General features: G+C 37.8%; 1 protein-coding gene across 2 annotated transcripts; it reads left to right on the forward strand.

Annotated features, from left to right (window-relative positions):
- Positions 1-457: 457 nt before the first annotated feature.
- Positions 458-19,972, forward strand: LOC112508484 (gamma-secretase subunit APH1-like). Of its 2 annotated transcripts, none has more exons than XM_025113115.1 (6): positions 458-647; positions 1,225-1,380; positions 8,947-9,032; positions 17,828-17,953; positions 18,420-18,547; positions 19,575-19,972. In XM_025113115.1, the coding sequence occupies exons 1-6, from the start codon at positions 535-537 to the stop codon at positions 19,719-19,721; spliced, it is 756 nt and encodes a 251-aa protein (XP_024968883.1). In that variant the 5' UTR covers positions 458-534; the 3' UTR covers positions 19,722-19,972. The 2 variants fall into 2 exon arrangements, with proteins under 2 accessions (XP_024968883.1, XP_024968891.1); XM_025113123.1 differs by having other exon boundaries at positions 18,423-18,547.
- The last annotated feature ends 630 nt before the right edge of the window (positions 19,973-20,602 follow it).

A 20,602-nucleotide genomic window follows, 5' to 3' on the forward strand; every position in this document is an offset into this window, starting at 1 on the left:
TGGTTTGTTTTAGATCTCATTGGATCAGGTTTAAGGTTTCTTTCCGAAAAGTTTTCCAAAATAATGTAAACCTAAAATATTTTCTCATGCGTTTGAGCAATTTTTATAAACCAAGTCCATTGAATTCGGTACATCCCACATAAACTAATCATTTCCTCTATCCAAAAGTAAAAAAATTGTTTCTATGAAAAACCTTGTCTTACAAAAAATTATACGGATTTGACAAATTTTAATGGACTTTTTTGTCTTTCGTCTTTCCTTATGTTATGATAAAACCAAATATCTTTTTCTTTTGAAATGTCGAACTATACACGTTCAGGAAGTCATAAACCTACCATTGTTGATTCAAGGCACTGTATGGATACTACAAGTTGTCAGGGACCATTTCTGTAAATACACTGAACTATAAGGGGCAAAAGTTCAATCATCAAATTCTCCGAATAAAATTTCCCAATTCAGGGGACCCGATCGATCAGCCTCAATCAAACCCCAAAACCCAGTTATATTTTTGTAGAGAAAATCGGAAAGAGAGCAATGACATTGGCGGCAGGGATCGGGTATGTGCTGCTAGCGCTCGGGACTTCCCTCGCCCTCTTCGTTACCATCATCTCCACTAAACCCTTCTTGATCCTCACACTTCTTTCTAGGTAGGTTTTGTTTTTTATATTAATTTTCTCCTGCATGACGTTATCAGTTTCCTTTTTGTTCATATTTGAAGAATCCAATGATTCTTCTGTTATAGAAAAGGTCAAGCTATCGTCAATTTGGCTTATATATGTTTGTATAAGGAATTTGTATAAATCTTCACTGATATCTTTCTATGTCAATTCCAATGAATTTATTTAAATCTTGTGCTCCAAGAGGAACCCAATTAGGAGCCAGTAATTAAGGGTCATAAACTTCACTGATATCTTGCTAGTAAGCCCCTTGTGTCGTCCGGCTTTTGAGATGTACATGCTTCATGGGTAAGATACCTTTGTTAAACACGTGGGGTGCTAATTTAAAGTCAGTTTGCAGTCGCCTGGAAGCACATATGTTGAAGAATCAATTGATATTTACAAGATGTGGGATAAGTACTACTTGCTAATAAAATGTTGTTTAAGGTGGTGTTTGGTTAATTTGGAATGTAGGATTGGATCTTCTACTGTTACAGAGTGTTTGGCTTCTTTTTTGCTTAGTCAGATAAATACTGATGTATGCTTCTGTACATTTATGTTTGTGTAGTACACTAGTGTGGCTGATTAGTTTGATTGTGCTATCTGGAGTTTGGAGGGTGTTTCTTCCGTTTAAAACAACAGCATGGTGGCCTTATTCAATCCTTATATTGACTTCAATCGCTTTTCAAGAAGGTCTTCGCCTTGTATTGTGGAGAGGTTACAAGTATGTATTTTCTCTTAGTTTCATGGTCTATCGATAAGAACACATCCTTATGGTGGTTTATCTGGTATTATACATCATCATGATGAAGTACTACTTGGATATATATACATATATAGATAGATAGATAGATATATAGATATAGGGTTGGGTTCTGGCGAGAAGGGAAGTTATTGTGAGAAGTGTAAGAAGAGATCTCCACCCTTGGATCAATCCTAATTGAATGTCAACACTAATGAGGTGCACCGAGATGCACCGGATCAATTCCATTCTAAAGGCAATTCATGGGCTGTAAACGAACCGAACGAACACGAACGGAAGCTTGTTCATGTTCGTTCGTTCGTTTAACTTAACCGAACAAACGAACGAACACGAACGGTAAACGAACGAACACGAACGGTAAACGAACGAACACGAACGGTAAACGAACGAAAATCTTTGTGTTCGTGTTCGTTCATTTAGAAATAAGGTGTGTTCGTGTTCATTTATGTTCGTTCATTAACATGCTAAACGAACATAAACGAACGGGTTAAATGAACATAAACGAACATAAATAAATATTATTTAAATTCAAAATAAATAAACAAAAGATTATATATTAAATTTAATATATAAACGAACATAAACGAACGAATATAAACGAACGTAAACGAACGGTAAATGAACGAACGTTCATGAACATAAATGAACGAACGGGACTCTTGTTCATGTTCGTTCGTTTAACTAAACGAACAGAAAAATTTGTTCATGTCCGTTCATTTATTAAATAAACGAACATAAACGAACATCCCGCCGAACGGTTCACGAATGGTTCGCTGAACGTTCGGTTCGTTTACAGCCCTCGTGGGCATGAGATTAAAAGTGATCAAGGGTTTAGATTTCTTCTTACGCTTCTCACCATAAATTCCTTTCTCACACGATCCTTCGCCTATATATACACATATTGATCTATTATTGGACTTGTGAATGTTGGTTCTAGTTTTTGAATCTCCAAATATTTGTTTTAATTTTGAATTTGAAAAACAATGGGTTGAATTTCTAAAATCAGACGTTGGGCTTCTTTTCTGGGAGTTTAACATTGAATAAATTTTTTAGCATGAACATATGGTTGTATTATAGAGTTGATGTCCCTTCATGGATATACAACCAACAACTTTAGCCTACCTATTGAATATAACTTGTTGCGACGGTTATATACTAGTATCAAGGATAACTAGTAGATCCATCAACTTACAGTCAACTAATCAAGAATAGTAGATTTTATGCTTCCACAGGTTACGCTTGTAGCATGTTTTTCGGACACCCTATAGATAATATTAATCAATAAATAAAATCTATCATTCTCATATATTTGACGTCAAGTCCTCTAACGTCAAAAGAATGCCTCATCTAGAAGGTTTGAAAGGAGTATGTGATCTTACCATTTTTCTAGGAGTGTTCTTTTTCTAGCCAAACCTGGAAGGTATTAGTTTTTCATGCTAGTTTGATACCTAACAGTGAACTATGAGTATGGAAGAATGAAGGCATCAATGAAACCAAAGAGTAAGATACCAAATGTTAGAGGATGCAGATAGCAAGATGATAGGGAAAGTGCTATGGATCACTTATTGAATCAACACCCAAGTGGGCCTAAAGCTTGGAAAGTTTATTTTAGGAGGAGGTTTAGAGGGCGACATGTGTAGGGGGAAAATGGGAGCAAGTTGTTAGGATTCAAGAGTGAGAAAGTGGGGGAATACTATATTTTCTCTTGCTGGTGGAGCAATGTGCTGGAGAGATTTTACTTTCTGTTTTAGTGAATTCGGCTATTAGTAGCTTGGGCAAAAGGGTTTACCATAGGGTGGTTGTCCTTTTGATTTTGTTCCTTCAATCGTATGAATAGCAACTAGCAGTTATTTCCCTTGTTCTTATTTCCTTACAATTGAATTCTTAGTTTTGATTCTTATCAATTTGGTTCCATTGCGGGAAACGTGGTCGCTCCAGAAACCCAGGTAAGTACTGGATTGCAATCTCGAGTCGATTATCAAGATGAGAAAATCGAGAAACAAACCTTACAGATGCACAATCTCTCACAAGCAGTCCATTCCATGAAGGAAATTCTGGGTCAACTCCCCAAATCCTTTGAGTAGATGCTAGGTTATTTGAAGCACCAAGAAAAGCAACCAAAAATAGATTTTGGGGCTTCACCATCCAGGGATTGTGAATGAGAGATCAATGATGACTCTTTCGGTGTCAAAATTGAAACCCGTGGCCTTCATCATTTCATCAGAGCCAATCACTTTGACGAGTCTCTTTTTTCTATGCCAAAAGTGAAATTACCTATGTTTGAAGGAGTTGACCCAAGAGGTTGGATTACAAAGGCTGAGTTTCAGGTACATCAATCTCCTTCCTTTGAAAAGTTAAAATTGGCCCAAATGTGTATGGATGGTCCTGTCCTCCATTGGTATACAAATCTTCTAATCAAACACCCACAAACCAATTGGGATCAATTACGAAGCAAACTGATGAGTCGAGTCAGTGTTACAAAGTTTCGTAATGCTCACGAAGCCCTGAGATCCCTTTATCAAGAAGCAAGTGTCGACGAGTATATTGAAGAATTCGAAGCTCTTTTGGCCCTAATTCTTGATCAAATCGAAGAACAGTCTATTGGAATGTTTTTGAGTGGGTTATAGAACGGCATTCGAAATTGGGTACGTACATTAAATCCTCTTACATGCGACCAAGCCATGGATTTTACACGTCATGATGAGGTTGCTACTGGCGTCTATGGAGGGAAGTCGGGATGCAAAGGCAACACTAATTCGTCTTTTGGTAATAGTATGGATGGACAAAGCCAAGCCCATTCATGGAAGAATAGTCCAACAGATAGCCTACCCAATTTTACTATCAGTTCTCACAGCCTAACAAACCCTCTTTTCCCACCTGGTCAATCTCAGGTACATCCTTTTGACACTTCGAAACCTATTTCCTCTGCTCATAGTACTAGTACAGGGACTGTCTATGAAACATGAATGGGAAGATCGTCGAAAGAAGGGTTTGTGTTTTAGTTGCAGGCAAGAGTACTACCCGCAACACAAATGCTCGAAGGGAACACTTTGTGTGTTGCTACTGGCTGACGGAGTGAATTGGATGACAATGGCGAGATATGTCGAGTGGAAGCAATTTTGGAGGATGACCATACTGAATATGGTGAGTGCCATGCATTTGAATTCTATGGGCTTTCTTCAGATTCTTCTTTGTCTTGACAACAATCAAATTAGCAGGAGAAATAAGTGGAGTTCCTGCTCTGTTTCTCGTAGATAGTGGGGCCACTCACAACTTCCTCTCAAAAAAGTTAGCAATGGCCTTAGGATTGGAAATAAAACCAATGAAAGGGTCGAGCATTTGTCTTGGTGACAATACTCTAGTTGTATCTCATAACACTGCCGGAACATCACCATTCAACTTGGTTCGTTCTCTTGTATGGTTGATGCCCTAGTCGATGAACTAGGACCATTGGATATGATATTAGGTATAGCATGGTTGGGTACCTTGGGAGACGTAATTTTCAACTGACAACCCAACAAATTCGCTTTTGGAGTCGGGGAACACTAGTGCTATTACAAGGGGTATTGTCGGCCTCTCTCTATCACTCCTCGTTACAACCGTGGCTTGATGGCCAATGGGTACAATTGTCAACTGAAACAGAGTTTTCTTCGATTCTAACTCCATTTCAGCAAGCTCAACTCTCTGATGTTTTGTCTCAGTTCTCCACTTTATTCCTAGAACCACAAGGCCTACCTCTTGCTAGGCCTATTGAACACAATTAATTTACAAGAAGTGCATGACCTGTTTGTGTCTGCCTTATCGTTATCCCCGTCCTCATAAGGACGAAATTCAAAGACAAATGCAAGAGATGTTGACCACTGGAATCTTACGAGTAAGTCAAAGTGCTTACTTCATTTTCGTAATTCTTGTAAAAAAGAAAGACTGATCTTGGGTTTATGCATTGATTATAGAGCTATAAATCGAGTTACTATTCCCGACAAATACCCATTCCTGTCGTAGAAGAATTGCTTGATGAGATCCATGGTTCCCAATATTTTTCTAAGATAGATTTGAAATCGGGTTTCTATCAAGTCCGGGTTCGAGACCAAAGGGCTTTTGGCCTAGCGGTATGTGAGTCTTTGGCCTCCTAGGAGGTCAAGGGTTCAAACCTCACCAAAGGTGAGGAGGGTGTGTGAGTTTATTTGTTCTATTTTTTGTATATAAATATTATATACTTAAAAAAAAAGGTCCGGGTTCGAGAATCTGACACAGAAAAAAATAGCCTTTCGCACCCATAACAGACATTATGAGTTCTTGGTCAATGCCCTTTGGCCTGACCAACGTCCCTGTTACTTTTACTTTCCAGGCCCTGATGAATGAATTTTCCGGCCTTTATTACATAAGAGAGTGTTGGTATTCTTCGACGACATACTTATTTACAGCCACACTTGGGAGCTGCATCTGGAACTTTTGATTGAGTTATTGCAGGTCTTACAAACTCGTCAGCTGGTCGTGAATATAAAAAATAGCTTTGGCCAACAGTCAATAGACTACCTCGGTCACATTATTGATGGGAGGGGAGTTTCTATGGACCCTTCTAAAATCGATTCAGTACTGAACTGGCCAACTCCTAAAACGGTTAAGGCTGTAAGGGTTTTCCTTGGGCTCACAGGATATTATCGGAAGTCTATCAATGGTTATGGCAAATAGCACGTCCTCTAACCGATTTGACCAAGAAAGTGGGATTTCATTGGGGACCTTCGGCACAAAATGCCCTTGATAAAATGAAGCAAACAATGGTCGCAGCTCCTGTTTTTGCCCTACCAAACTTCTCTCAACCATTCGAAAGAATGTGACGCTTCTGGCTACGGGGTTGGGGCTGTCCTTACGCAATCCCGGAAACCAATTGCTTATTTTAGTAAGGCCCTATCGGATGCGAGTCTCATCAAGTCAGCTTATGAGAAAGAGATGATGGCACTCGTCCTTGCCATTCAACATTGGTGACCTTATCTTTTGGGGCGAAATTTCATTATTTACACCGATCAGAAAAGCCTCAAACATCTGTTGGAGCAACGCATTACCACTATAGATCAAAATTGGATAGACAAGCTCATGGGTTATCAATTTTCAATATGCTATAAGCCTGGGCGAGAGAATAAGGCTGCTGATGCCTATCATGTATATCCGAAGGGGCAGCACTATGCACTATGGTTTCGTATCCACAGTGGTTGGATGGTACTAAATTGTCGGAAGGAATTGAGTCTGACCCACAACTTCAAAAAATCTTCCAGGCACTGTCCAAAGATACTCAAGCTCGTGTCGGGTTTTCTCTTGTGGAGGGCAAGTTGTATCACAAGGGTCGACTAGTCATTCCCGCAAATTCCCAGTGGATTCCAAAGCTCCTGGTTGAATTTCATAACAGCCCAAGTGGTGGTCCTTTGGGGTTCTATAGAACCTATCATCGTCTTGCATCCCGTATCTATTGGTTGGGAATGACGAAAGCAATCAAACAATATGTTTAGGCATGTGATGTCTGTCAAAGGTACAAATCTTCTACTCTTGCTTCAGGAGGTCTCCTCCATTCTCTGCTTATTTCCTCATCTGTTTGGGAGGACATCTCCCTTGACTTCATCCCTAGTCTACTAAAATCCAAGGGCTTCGAAGCAGTGATGGTTGTGGTCGATAGGCCCTCAAAATATTGTCATTTTATTCCTTTAAAATGCTCATTCTCGGCTCGCACTGTAGTTGAAATCTTTCTTCATGAAATTATCAAATTGCATGGGATACCAAAATCTGTTTTGAGCGACCGTGATCCATTATTTCTAAGCAAATTTTGGCAAGAAATTTTCTCTTTGCAAGCTAGCACCTTAAATTTAGCTCAGAATACCATCCTGAGACTGATGGACAGACAGAGATGATTAACCGGAGTTTGGAAACCTACCTTAGATGCTTTGCTACGGACCAAACCCAAAACATGGTCATTTTGGCTACCGTGGGCAGAATTTTAGCATAATACGTCCTGCCATGCATCCACCAATACTACTCCTTTCGAAGTTATTTATGGCAGACCCCCTCCATTTATGTTTCAGTTTGTATCTTGGGAAGTGCGTTGTGAAGCTGTCTTGCGCGATCTCCTGGATGGAGACAAAGTAATTAAACAACTTAAGTATCATTTGGTTTGCGCCCAAACACACATGAAAGCTACAGTTGACAAGCATCATCGGGCTGTTGAGCTTATGGTAGGGCATTGGGTGTTTCTCAAACTGCGTCCTCATCGTCAACAATCTGTGGTACGTTGGATTAATCAGAAATTATCTGCTCGATTTTATGGGCCATTCCCCATCGTTGCTAGAGTTGGGGAAGTTGCCTACAAACTCCAGTATCCCGAATCTGCTAAAATCCATCCCGTTTTCCATGTATCACTCCTTAAAAGAGCTGTGGGAAACAGTCCGGTTGAAGCTTCCTACGTCCTGGCTTCAGACAGATTCTGTAGTCTCTCCACTCCCTGAAAAATGTTTAGATACTTGAGGAAATTTACAAAAAACGGGGAGCGAGTATCACAATGGTTGATCCAATGGCAGCAGGGAACTATTGAAGATGCTACTTGGGAGGATGTCTATTCCATTCAAAGTCATTAAGTCAATTTCCTGAATTCAGGCTTGAGGCCAAGCCTGCACTTCATGAGGCCGGTATTGATAGGGAAAGTGCTAGGGTTCACTTATTGGATCAACAACCAAATGGGCCTAAAGCTCGGAAAGTTTATTCTAGAAGGAGGTTTAGAGGGGGACACGTGTAGGGGGAAATGGGAGCAAGTTGTTAGGACTGAAGAGTGAAAAAGTTGTGGGGGGGGGGATATATTTTCTCTTGTTGGTGGAGCAGTGGGCGGGAGAGATTTTACTTTCTGTTTTAGTGAATTCGGCTATCAGTAGCTTGGGCAAAAGGGTTTACCATACGGTGGTTATCCTTATGATTTTGTTCCTTCAATCGTATGAATAGCAACTAGCAGTTATTTCTCTTGTTCTTATTTCCTTACAATCGAGTTCTTAGTTTTATTTCCTATCACAAGACCAAGTAAACGGAGAGACAAGAAAACAGACCAAGTTGAAGATGGGTGATAGAAATACGAAAGATGGGAAGTTTGCCGAACAAAGAGAAAGAGTTGTAAATGTGGTTCATTCACACAATCCATGCAACTCTCTAGTATGGACATGTTTAAGTTGGTTGCCACCATCGTAACACTCTATACTCGAATACCAATCCTGTGTAGTCTCCTGAATCAGGTGAAGGATATAGTGGCTTTTTGAGCTCGTTGGGCTGCTTTGAAGACTATGTTTTTATAGTTTATCTGTGGTCGACGTAATTCTCAGAAAAGTATCAGCAATCTGATGAAATTACCATACTTTGTCATGCATTACGATAGGAACTCCCAATTCTCTGCTGCTGAATCCATGGGCAGGCAAGAGACAGCCTGGCGAGCTGTTCAGGAATTTCAGAAAAAAGTTGATTCATAAAATACTATTATACATATACTTATGTGTTTATCAGGAAGCTGGAAGGTATATTGGATGCATTTGCCGACAGAGTTGCTAAACCACGCCTATATCTTACTGATAAGATGCAAATCGCCCTTGGTAATCATTACTCTTTTTTTTACCTGTGCTTGTACTTAACTTTCATGCTGACATTTATGTTGGGTTGCCATTGTTGCTGGCTTTTACTTTCTAATACATACTCAAATGATCACATGAATTGTAGTGAGTTTCAACTTCTTGATGCATTTCCCACCAGCAGATTACTTATATCTTAATGTCACCATTAGGACAGGTATACTGAAATGATCATGTTTATTGGTGTTTAAGGTACACTCTATGTGGAAGGTCGTGTGGTGTGTACAGGCCTGCTCACCTTTGCAAAGCAGCTCACCACTTTAGTGAGTCTATATATATGTTTTGAAAACCTAATTGAAGTTAAGTTTTCAAAACTCAAAATTTGTTAATTACACATATGACGACACTAACATAGGCACAGGTAGACATGAAATGACAAATAAAACTTTTTACTCACTTTTCCCGTCTCTCTCTTTCGAAATTTCTCCTTTAATACTTCCATTCGAACGTAACGAGTTCATGACACCTTTTACGTTTGTAAGAATAAAAAGCATTATTCGAATCTTTCAACATGAAATGGAACTCCATAATCCAACTTTAACTATAGGTATAACCGTATAAGTACATAATGACCCGTTCTTAATATAGGGGGCATAAGGCTAACGATTGTACAATGCAGCTTGATACTAATAGTGCCGAGGGAGAAGATAAATAGCATAATTCAAGTGGTAGGGTGTTTGCACTACCGAGCAATCCGCCAAGAAATGCTATTGCTACACAAATATTTTAAGCAGCTTGTTATGTTGTACAAAAGGCTCGATTGAGTTTTGGGGATGAAATTTCTTTAAAAGGGGTGGATTGTAAGATGTGTAATTTATATATTAAGCAAATGAATCTAACTATTTTTACGTGGGGAAGGGGGAAATCTAATAAGTTAAAAGGACATAACATGAAATTATAATGGAGTTCCAGAATATCAATAATGATAATAATAATAACTTCGAATGTCTTCAACGTTAGTTTCGGTTGCATAGAGAATTAGAACTATATTTCATATTTATCTTGGATTTTACCTCATAACTATAAATGGTTGAAGGTTTACATCAAAAGCGTTGGATTAGGTATAGAAATTGTGAGGTTTTTTATTCTAAAATCAAATTTGAGTTAGGGTTAGGGTTTGAAGTTTCATCCACAATTTTGATGTACAATTTAACAGTTCTGTGTATTAATCTTGTATCACTTGTTAGGGTTGAGTTGTGGATCGACTGGTCAACTTTTAATCTGCGTGTAGGGCTCGAAAGCTTCAATGTCGAAACCTTTAATGGTAGTTAATGTTCAAGGATTTCAGTAGAGGTTGTTTTGGTTTGATTGTAGATAAAACTGATGGAATCTCGTATAAAATTATCATACTGCTTATGCATAAAAATATGAAAATGGAGTTGATTTTGGGTTGTTTGGAGAACAGGTCAAGTATCATACTGATTTTGAGTTGTTTTGTACGAGATTCTATCAGGTTTCTTGTTCCAGATTCTGTTAGTATAAATGTTTTGTAAAGTAATTTCTGAAGCAGGGACCAAAGCTGTCAAAACAGAAAACTTTTCATTTTCTGGAATTAAATTTAACATATTTTAATATACAGGGGTCAAGCTGCAATTCTTGAAACCTGGTGAGTCAAAGTTGCACGTGACATAAACAAATCATCTTCTCTATCTACTTACAATCCAGCCCCGTTTTCAATACTATCCAAAAGCAACCCAATTTTCTTATTTTCTTACAGAAAGAATTCATATGCTTATTTTATACGAGATCCTATTGGTGTTATCTATTAAAAAACAACCCCTAGTGAGGTCCTTAACCAGTGGGTTGAAACCACCATTAAGCTTTCGAGCCCTTAAACACGTTATAAATGTTGACCAGTCGATCCATAACTCAACCCTACAACTAATACAAATTAATACATAGAATAACTTGTGGGTCGAAACCACCACTAAGCTTTCGAGCCTTAAACACATAATAAATGTTGACCAGTCGATCTATAACTCAACCCTAACAAGTAATACGAGTTTACTACATAGATTAGGGTTAAATCTTACCTCAAAATCATGGCTGAAACTTCAAACTCAAATATGGTTTCTGACTTGAAAACCTCAAAATTTCCATAACTAATTTAAGGGTTTTGATCTAAACTTTCAACCATTTATAGTTATGAGGTGAAATCCATAATAAATATGAAATAGAGTCCTAAATCTCTATGAACCAACATTGAAGGTGTTACCCTGGGGGTCAACAAGTCTATAATTTTGGTCAATGAGTCAATAGAAGTGGTAGTATAAATAGGGAGGGGGGGGGGGTTAGACGGGGAGGTATTCAGTTTTTTAATCAATTGGGGTGAGAACCATTAGGAGAGACCTGGCCTCTCGAAAGCCAAAGAAGCCATTGTAAGTCTTCTATTAAAGAATGTGATCTTCTGATTTCTCTAACAATATGATGAATGTTCATCAATTGGTATCAGAGCAATCGATCCTGGGAGTCACCAAGAGCCTACTTGCAAATGTCAAAAATATGGTCCAGAAGTTAGATTCAGTGGAGTCCAAGTTGGATTCTTTCAAAAGAAATATGCAGACACTTAAGGAATCGAGGCAACAAAACCCTAACCACGCTAATTCTATCGACGAGGCAGTGCTGGATGAAGATAAGTTTTATGGAGATGAAGGCGAGGATGATAAGAAATTACAGATAGGACTGACACTAGATAAATATTCTAATTTTTTGTTCGACAATGGTGGTGAGGAATTGGCGAACATTTCAATGGCCGACAAATCAGATCCAGATCAATAAAATGGGCCTAGTCCACAAGGTGGGTTCACGTAAGCCACTATTGGGCCTAACCTTGTGGACCGAGTTCACCTGCAGGACGCCATGACTACAAAGCCGCCATAGAAGGCATCCCAAATAATGTGCCCATTAATTGGGTTGTTCTGAAAACCAATAAAACTAAACATGTGCCACTACCCGAATGACGTTCATAAAAAAATCAACCTTCAAAGTACATCATAAAACTCGAAACTACTTCAAAATATGACAATCAATTTAACAAATTGAAAGATTCAAACATATAATTCAACGAATTGAAAATCAAGTGTTCACGATAAAGATTCAAGAGTTTATATATATATATATATGATTCTTCAATTCTGAAATCAATCCCAAAGTTGGCTGGGGAAACCATGAGAAATCCGTCTGATTACTTTGCGTTTCTATTTCCAGCCTATGAAAGACAAGATCAAGTCCGATCCAATCCACATCTGGCCCGTTCGTCGGCCCCGAGGCAACATTGCCCAGCGGGTTCAAAATACCTAGTGGTCTGTTATTTTCTGAACTCAAATCGCGCTTCACACCCCGGTTTCTCGATTTGTTGATTGATAGAAGACAAAACAAAGATTCACAATTTTGCCAAGTGATCGTGCTCACACGCCTTGTTTGGTCCATGTATGTACAATCAAAAATTTTACTCAATTGGCAAGACCAGATGAAAGAAGGTGAAAGGAAATCTATATTGATTTCTAAAGGAATTATCGAGATTCCTTCTCTTTGGGATATAAATGGCTTGGCTACGGGGATCTTAATTTTAGGGTTATTGTGAAGAATGAAGGACCAATTGAGAGGAAATTTATATCCCTGACATCACCGTTAAGCAGAATTTCAAAAGAAGTATTTGGAAGTAGGTTTGTCTGAGGAATCAGTCTTGTGATATTGATGTCTGTTGCCGGGGCTAGTAAACAAGGGAATTGGCACTGAAAGTTATTCTAGTTATGAATACCACAATCACTGTCAAAGAAAGGCTAGATAACTTGCAAGAGAAGCCGTACAATGCAGGGAGACAGATTAATAGATTTGCAAAAACCAAGGAGCTAACAAACTTGCCACAGTCACAATTCTATAAACCCTCTATCTTGGAGATCATGGAAATCACCCACGATGTCGGTCAATCATTGAAGATGAGAGAAGGAAGGTGTGGTGGTGGTGTTTATAAAGCAAAGTCAATAATCAAGAATCAGTAGGCCAACCGCTGCTTATTCTGACCTTGAAATAATTAGGAGAATAAAAGCACGACTAAATTTCTAGATGCGTCCTTTAAAGGCCAGACAAGTTTTTTTGAGCAAGTCAGTGGTGATGATCGACCTAAATTCTCTATAAGGAATACGAAGCAATCCACTAGCGGCATTAGCTGTGAGGATCTCTATATAGACATGGTTATGTACGATAGTACATCTAATGATTTGTGAGTATGATGTCTCATTCAGGAGGGGGAGTCTCTGTACCAACAACTGGACTGCAAATTCTTGTTAATGACAGTGTGGTTGAAGGAAGGAAAGGAAATCTGGATAAAGGTAGGCTAGAGAATCAAAGCTGGATCTTGTTCATAAACTGTGGAGATAGGATGAGAACTCCTATACGGTACATGAAGACACCATAGACTCTACTTTTGAATCCCTGGTTGAGTCTCTCAAAGGAACAGTGACTTTGCCGTCCCTGTTTTGAAAGGAAAAAGGGGGCTTGTTGGCCACAACCAATCTGAGGGGTAGGCGCAAAAATAATGGTGGATGGTTTCTTGGGAAGAAGGATACAAGTTTTTTACAGCGTGGCTTGAAGCTGGTTTGGAAGGGCTTACCTTTTCTTGAACCCAATTGGAAAGACTATGTTATGGGCCCTAAACAGTTCATTTTCTTCTTCTTTCGGGATCTAGCATTAGAAGAAAAAGGTAGCTGGCTGGCTAAACACATGAAGTTCATGGGCTGGTGCAAGGATGAGGTTGATAGTTCCGTGGAATGAAAGCTACGAGTCGCTGCTTTTCAACCGCAATAGTGTATCGGTTCCTTTTTTTCTTCCCACCTTGAGGACAAGGTGAATGTTTGGGGGCGGGTACTGTTATACCTTGGGGGCCAACAAGTCTGTAATTTTGGTTAATAAGTTAATAAAAGTGGTAGTATAAATAGGGGAGGGGGTTAGACGAAAAGGTATTCGGATTTGTAATCAATTGAGGTGAGAACCTTTGGGAGAGCTGGCCTCTCAAAAGCGAGAAGCCACTGTGAGCCTTTTTTTTAGAGAGTGTAATCTTCTGATTTCTCTATCAATACGTTCATCAGAAGGCATCCAAAGTTATAATTATCTTAAACTTCCTCATAATTTCAAGTTAGTCCTTTTAACTTTTTAGATTTTCCCCACTTAATAATAATTAAATTTATTTATTACAAATTGCATATATTGTAATACACACCCTTAAAGAAATTATGTCCCTGGAATTCGATCGTTCCTAATACAACATAATAAGTGGCTTGCATTTTCTGTCGGATTGCTCGCTACATTAGTACAAACACTTTGCCACTTGTACTGCGCTGTTTATCTTTTTCGTTGCCACTATTAGTATCACATTGCATCGAGTGATCTTTAGTCTATGCCCCCTTTTGACAACAAAAATGGTCCCCTAAAGCTCCATAACATTTTTTTCTAGATGACATGTCCCTTTTGACCATGCTACTCACACACACTAAACTTTATTCAATCAATCTGCCTCTTATGGTCATTATTTAGCTCCAAGTAACATATATCACAATCAAGCACTCATCAAATTACCATTCGTATTTCTCTCTCTTCTTTCGAGATCACAAATTTCTCAATTTTAATGTTACAATATATTTCATTTATATTCAACTTACATCCTTCTAGATCAACAAAACAAATGTTTTTTAAAGGTCATTCATGATGAAACCTTAAATAATTGAATATGTACAAGGTCATAGATCGATAATTGCAACTAAAAAGTATTATTCCAATACGAACATTAATCCTAAGGGTTCAAGGCTAGTAGGCTACTAACCCAAGCAAACCAATTCATAGTTTTCATCTTTTCCTAGAAATCTAGGAGATCTACATATTTTATCTTTGAACATCTGTAGAGACTTACATAGCCTATCACCTACCACCTATAACAATTTTGTCCATAAGATGTATCAACCTATGTGATAAGCAAAATCATAGATCATTAATCCTTATAACAACTAGAGAGCCGAATGGAATAACTAAAACAATTCGTCTGCCACGCTTTTGCTACACCACTATGATATATACTCTCTCCAATCTACCAATCACTCACAGATTAGGTCTAATGGCAATCTATAGAATCAAAGGTTAGCTGTGATACATAACTGCAATTCCCAAATTCTATGGTGGAAACGAACTTATAAAACGGAGATAACAGAGCTCTAATACATCTTTAAATAATTCAAACTGACATGTCTTTTTCCAAAAGTATGATATTGTTTCCCAAAAGGTAAGAGTTAAACATCAAACATAAGTTCAAAACATAGCATAAAATCGTAGACTTGTTGACTTACATGAACCTTGTTCTGATAAGTGGTTCACTTACATTGCCCGGTATGGATTGGGATTACAAAATGAGCAAAACAAAATATAATGAGAATATCAATTTCAATTCAGATGGCCTATGACATTTCAAAGCTTACTTGTACATCATTACTGCCAATCTCTAACGTAATCAAAAGAATCCATGGCTGAAACAACGAGGCGTTCGTTTATACATACCGAACTTCCTATGGAGTAAAATCATAACATAGGATTCAAACAAAAATCATAGTATATAGGATTCATGAATCCAAGTATATCCAAAATCACCCGTCACACAATGGCCAACCCTCATCAAAGCACAATTCAAAAGGAGACGTTGTGGACCGATCACATCGCCATGGATGGTACTACGTCACCGGTGCCACAATGACGTGCCTGTAGATACCCCTACAGATGGTTAATTGGGTATTACTATTCTCCAAACTAATCCAACAAACGGGTTCTATGTGTACTTGGATGAATATAAGACCAACCACGACTCCCTGAATATTCACAATGCATTAAGACCTTATCAATTCAGGAGATAAAAAATGTAGGTTATCACAATGTAAATGAACCACTGAAAAAGGTTCTCAATTATCAAGTTTCATTCAACATTGAAGTTATTGCAAGAATATTTCAAAGATTGACGATTGTGTGTATCAAATAAAACACAACAAATGAGACGAAAGATCCATATGTGAGATTTATCACAAATTAACCAACATGATTGAATAGAGTGTCACTGAAATAAGTACGAAGATCTGTATTCGGGAATCGGGACGATATAAAGCAGTATCTAAACCTGCTAAAAAATACCCAAGATCTACTAATGCCTTCAATAGAACCTAATGCCATGAGAAATTAACTCACTCGAACAATGCACCATAGCTTCATTTCTCTTCTAAGCAATCTACTTCCAAGCCTTGTCTAGCAAGGTGAATTCTTGGTAAAAGGTTTCATAAAAGTAGGTGCCATTTTGTGAATTCGAGTGTCAAAGCTAGTACTCAAGGTAAATATATGATGGCGAGTTACTAACATTTTAACACTAATATTTTCTCTATCCATTATACTTGTATATCCTGATGCATTTGTTACAAATTTTAAGTAGAAAAATAACCCATTTAAATCATAAAATCAAAAGAGAATAATTATTTCGGGACTGATGGGGTACCTCCTAAATCATCCTCAAGCAACTTTTTATTTAATTTTATTTTTACAACAATATTCAATTCTATTTTACTGCAATGATTTTCTAGTTTTAGGTCCATGTGCCCAAACTTGGCTATGATTCCAAAATAAGTAAATAAAAATCCTTTTGAAGATACAAAGCAAGTGTGTGTTGGTTTCGTGGTCGATATTTCATGAAAGAAATGGGTATTGTTGCGTAGCATCTGGATTTTGTTAATCCAAGTGGGTTGTTATCACATTATATACAAAGTCCTAACTAATTATCCTCGACATTAGCGACCTACCATAATAAATATAATTCAAATCCTTCCCCCCTCCTCTCTCTCTCCATAATTTTGGAAAACTTTCCCCTCCCTCCCCCACACAAAAAAACTCTAGACCCACCTAAGGCAGAAAGAAGGGCAATTTGTGAGTTCACAATCCACATAACTAGCCTACACACTACTCTAAGAAAATGAAAATGTCATAAATATAAAAAAGACTAGATTGGGCTGACTTTTATATGGAAGTGCTTAGAATGTAGCATCAGCTTCAGATAGAGGAGACTACATGATCTGCTTCATATACAAAGCTTTTTTTTAGATAGTGATGTCTGAAGCATAGTTTTAGTGGAGATCTTGCTAGTCTTGGAATTTCAACAGTGATTTGTGTTCTATATGTTTTCTGATGTCTAGGGCTTCAGACACTGCAAAATCTATTCAACGTGGTGGGCCCAAGGGGCAGAGGGAGGGAAGGAGAGGGAGTGTGTGCAATGTTGGTAGGATAAATTAGATGATATTTCAGTCAGCAGCTTTAAGTATCTCTTTTTCCTACAAACTTGGATTCAAATCTTATAAAAACCATTGTTTATTGTTTATTCCATTTAATTTATTTTATGAAAAACTAACTAAACTCTAACCAACTTGAAGCATCATCCAAACAAAATTGCTCAATCATAAAATTTAAGTAGTATTAGTAGTCCAATGTCAATGAGAAGTGAAATGTTTCTCCAACTAAACTTTTGTGCATCTCCACAATGTTAAATTTAGATCAGAAAAAAAAATCTAACATAAAGTATGATTGAGTTGGTGGATACATTTTTCAGTTAAAATTTGGGGGTCAGTGATTTAGTATCGTCTTGTGATTGGAAGTTGGATAATGAGTTTGCATTTTTTTTAGTTTTATGGTAGTACCTTGAGGAACTTTTAAACTGATATAGTAAGTACCTGTTAAATTGTGTACAGCTGGTGGTCTAGGTCATGGTGTGGCTCATGCAGTCTTTTTCTGCCTCAGCCTCTTATCTCCTTCATTTGGTCCTGCAACATTTTACGTTGACAAGTGCTCTTATGCTCCATTTTTCCTTATTTCTGGTAAGTGTTTCGAATTCTGGATACACATACAATGCAGCAAAACTGGAGATTACTTCTGCACCATAAGCAATCTTGCAATGCTTAATTGTATAACCTATCTAAAACGTACGCTCTCTGTCCCATGAAACTTGCTGCAGTTTCCATGGGTGTTCCTAGATTATTGCCATATTTTCTTTTATGGCAAAATTTCATGTTTCTCGTTGTTATTGTTCACATTATTGATTTTGGTCCAGAGACTCCTCTATTTGTGACAAAGCTGAGGTGCACCACTTGAATGGTAGCATCATGAGATGTTCACGAAAAGGGGGTGTGTGTGTTTTTTTTTGGATGGGGGGGATTGGTGCATGTGGATTTGTGTCTGCTCTTTCTCTTCTCTTCTAATCAATTTTTATATTGTATTCGAACACCAATATTTACATTTGTCTTTCTTTGTGTGGGTTTTGATGGTGTTTCTTGTAATATGCAGCAGTTATTTCCCTCGCATTCGTCACAATCCACACTTTCTCAATGGTCATTGCTTTCAATGGATATGCCAAAGGGAATAAAAGTGACCAACTGATTGTTCCCGTCATTCATTTAATTGCTGGAACGTTGGTAAATCGTCCTGTTTATTTGTTCCTGCCATCCTCTTTTTCTTGCATCTGTTGGATTTCTAGGAAAATCGAACCCATCTCCATTTCCTGTGTTCATGAGCTTTCATCACAACAAAAATCCATTTTTTCTCAAACTACTTGGGACAGGACTTGGATGTTCTAAAGATTTATGATATGGGGTGGCTGGGTGGGTGCACGTATGTGTGGTGCAGATTGGGTGAGGGATAAGAAATTCCTTTGGTTCCTTAGGGTCACAGAAAAAATAAAATTTTTGAGAGTCAACTTGCAAATAAAGGCTAGAACTTGGGACTCCTCCCCATAGGTTGCTAGTTTGAGTCTTATCAGGTGTCAAGACTACCGGGGGATTTTCTAGCTGGTGTATATAGGGCCCTATGAGATTGGTGGAAACTGGCCGGGACACGCAATGTTACCCAAAAAACTTAGAAAACATAAAGAGGTGAAACCCTAGGGTTCTAGGACACAAGTGACATCCTTCCATACATTCCTACCTAAGTCTCTTTTCACCACTAAACTTAAATAAAAAATTTAAGAATGTCCTCATTTCGATAAAGAAATCATCAAAAATTTACTTGTATCATGTTATTTTAAGGAAATAACAGTTGAGTAACCAAAATGCAGAATACCCAAATAATTCAATTGCAAAAAAGACAACCCTTGCAAAAAAGACAACCTTGTGCACCAGCGCTTCTCGGGGTTTGCGAGAATTAGAGAACGAAGTTCTTTGATACTAGAGAAAGAAACTGTCTAGTGACTTGAATAACCATTCTTTTTGGGTAACCATGCGGAGGAGCCTCATGGCCTACCCTAGTCTTTATTTGCCGGTTGAGTTGACCCGTAAAGCAGGTGGTCGCCCTGAGATTAGTCGGCTCGCATAGCGGGTTGGATATCCAGGTTAATAAAAAAAAAGAATAACCTTAAATAGGCTGATCTGAATGGTTGGGTGGTGGAATTGCATGTTTTTTTTATTGTTGTGTTACTGATTCCAAGTTATTTTCATGCGTTGGCAGAGTCTCGTGAATCTGGCTTCTGGTGGCTGTGTTGTGGGGATCCCGCTGCTGTATGTTGTGGCATTATTGACCTTAGCTTACTGTGGTAAGATGGTTTGGAGGACACTGACAGAAGCTCAAATCAGGCTTGCTTATCAAGATCAATGATTGGATGTAAACATAACCAGCAAAGCTTTGAGCGTTCATTCCATCTTAATTATGCCATAACATTGCTTGGAATGGTAGGATCTCTCTTTTTATCAAGAGCAAGTATTGTGATATATAAGTCAAAAAAATATATAAAAAGCTAATAGAATAACCAAGGTTCTTGTACATGAAATCAAAACATATTGATGACTTGTGAGAACTCTTCACAATAACGGTGAGTTAGGGAGCGTTTACCAAATAAGTGTTTACAAGATGAGCATGTCAAGGACGTGTTACCTGATAGCATAAGGGTGGTGATTCTTGTCGGTGAGCAGTTACCCCGTAAGCATTTGGTAAAAGGCCCTTATTAGAAATACACAGACCTGACCATGGGTGATATTTGGGATGGTAAAATGTATAGATATTCGACCTTTTATGTTTTTGTAGGTGAGAGTGAGAAACTTAAAAAGGAAAAACTAGAGAGATGAAAGGCAAATACAATACCTTTGGAAAGCTAGTTATCAATATCCTCTTAAGTTCCAAAATGCAACAAATTGGACTTGGTTTTTTATTTGACGTAGTGATGAATAATTTTTCTTTACAATTACTTGTAACAAACATTTAGTTCTTATATCTTATCTATTTTCATTGATGACTTGTATAATTTGTAACTATTGATGGCTTGGATTGGACATCATATATTGTAATTCTTGATTACATTAAAAATGACAAATTATAACCAAATGATGACATATAGGTTGAAAGAACGTTAATTAGATGGAATATGTTTGAAATAAACAACCATTGAACTTTTGTTTACATATATAATTGAAAAAAAAATCAAAATCAATAAGAACTAAGATGAAATTTATCACATTTTGATGTATTTATTCTCTAACTTG

Source organism: Cynara cardunculus, assembly GCF_001531365.2.
Source record: "Cynara cardunculus var. scolymus isolate 2C chromosome LG 1, CcrdV1, whole genome shotgun sequence".
In the NCBI taxonomy this organism is placed as follows: domain Eukaryota; kingdom Viridiplantae; phylum Streptophyta; class Magnoliopsida; order Asterales; family Asteraceae; genus Cynara; species Cynara cardunculus.